The 1715-nt window shown below is 38.5% G+C and overlaps 1 protein-coding gene across 3 annotated transcripts in view; it reads left to right on the top strand.

The window, feature by feature from the left end:
* LOC107623845 (glycine-rich RNA-binding protein RZ1A) overlaps positions 1-1074 on the top strand; it is a 17993-nt gene extending 16919 nt beyond the window's left edge. For all 3 annotated transcript variants that reach the window (XM_021113243.1, XM_021113244.1, XM_016326236.2), the window contains 4 exons: positions 211-279; positions 352-417; positions 513-581; positions 761-1074. In XM_021113243.1, the coding sequence (XP_020968902.1) occupies positions 211-279; positions 352-417; positions 513-581; positions 761-847 (291 nt within the window). In that variant the 3' untranslated portion in view covers positions 848-1074. The remainder of the gene's footprint in view (positions 1-210; positions 280-351; positions 418-512; positions 582-760) is intronic.

Below are 1715 nucleotides of genomic sequence, written 5' to 3'. Positions count from 1 at the left end.
ATTGAAATTTGTCTAATGATAAAGTCAAATCTTGTTTTGTGAACTATTGCATTTCTGGAGGTGCATGCTTATGCATACAAGGGCACTCCATAGATCACTATATACTGAGTTAGGATATCATATACTTTAAAAGTCTTCCAACAAAGCTTTTTCTCCGTTTTACATGCCATTGATTGATGATGCTGGAAAATGGAATTGCTTGGTTTTCAGGTGTCGCAAATGGGAGAGAGATTGGAAGAGAAAAGACTTCTTGTTATGGACTTACAGAAGAAGTCTAGGGTACATCTCTTCTAATTGTCTGTCTTTGATCATAAAATCTGTTGTATGTTTTGACACGATATTTTCCTACAGAAATTGGAGGAGGCACTGACTAACGCAAAGAAACACACTTCATATCGTCAAAAGCAGTTGACCAATGTAATAACTAGTTTATCTTAGAATACTTGGAATCTCATTTCTAACAAAATCTATGAATACTGTCTCTAATGTTGGGTTTGGGCAAATGATTTCAGCTGCATAAATGTTTTGTACAAGTAAAAGAGTGCACCGAAAGGCTTAAAACCAGCGAAAAAGAACTTAAGGTTTGTGTTGTAGCACCATAGATTCCGAACTATATATGAACTGCAAATTATATCCTGTGTTTTCTGCATGTGCTTTAATGAAATATGACATTTTCTGGTTAATGTTAGGGAATAAGCCTAGCACACACTATCTCACGTTTACAACAATATAATGTTGAGTAAATTCTTTTGTTTTTCAGGCTATAGTGGATGCATCATCAATGTTAGAGAATGATGGTGATGGTGTTGGCTTTCAGGATGGACAACTCGCAAATGGCAGATACTAAATTGTAATTTATCATTTGAGGTTCAGTTTGGGATTGATATAGCTCATAACAATGCATCCCTTTATTATGAATTTATTTATAGTGGATATAGAGGGAAAAAAATTGGGGGTCATCAGGACTCGAGATAGATTACAGTTTTCTCGTATTTAATTGAAAAAATGGAGCAGTTTTCATTTGTAACTCTACTGTCTTTACCAAATAGTATACTTTGTTCTTTTTTTTTGTGTGTTTTTCATTTTTTTTTTGGGCTTGGTGTTTTTCATTTCTTGGTCGCATGGTATTGTTAAATGGGTCGGATGCAATGTGAGCTGTTATTGGACTGGGCCTGTCTGCTCTAGTGGATTGGATTGATCCAAAAACATAACTAAAAATCGAAGAAAAATATCAACAACAACAACAAAAAAGCCTTATCTATCTATGTGAGATGGGTTACATGGATGAAACGACATCATTGCGCCACGGTGAAGAGAGGCTGTAGGTGATTCCAAGGTGTAAAAGCTCAATTTGATTATCGAAAATGGATCCCTCGAAGCCCGTGTGCCATGAAGCGGCGTTAGAGTTAGGCGGCACCTCTGTTTCAGGAAGTTATCCTCGTGTTTCAGCGTTCTTCGATTAGCTCAGAATCAGAGCTCATGTGAGAACGGTCCAACATCGGTCTTCTCTCTGGCATCCTCTAGCGGTGTCATCTCTTCCCAAGTTGGCAGAAGCAAGCGTCGCGCCGCAGAGGGTCTTCTCTTGCGCGTCACCTGTATTAGGATTAGGGGGGAAAGGTCAAATTATATGGGAGATGATGGTGGTTGTCGTTTTCAATTTGCTTTCTTCTGGGTTTGTTCCCGGTCGGGTCGGACTATTCCGACCCAGTCCTTGA

The sequence above is a fragment of the Arachis ipaensis genome, chromosome B10 (genome assembly GCF_000816755.2).
Source record: "Arachis ipaensis cultivar K30076 chromosome B10, Araip1.1, whole genome shotgun sequence".
Classification (NCBI taxonomy): Eukaryota; Viridiplantae; Streptophyta; class Magnoliopsida; order Fabales; family Fabaceae; genus Arachis; species Arachis ipaensis.
The sequence above is the reverse complement of the archived record's forward strand: the minus strand, read 5'-3'. Positions and strand labels throughout refer to the sequence as shown.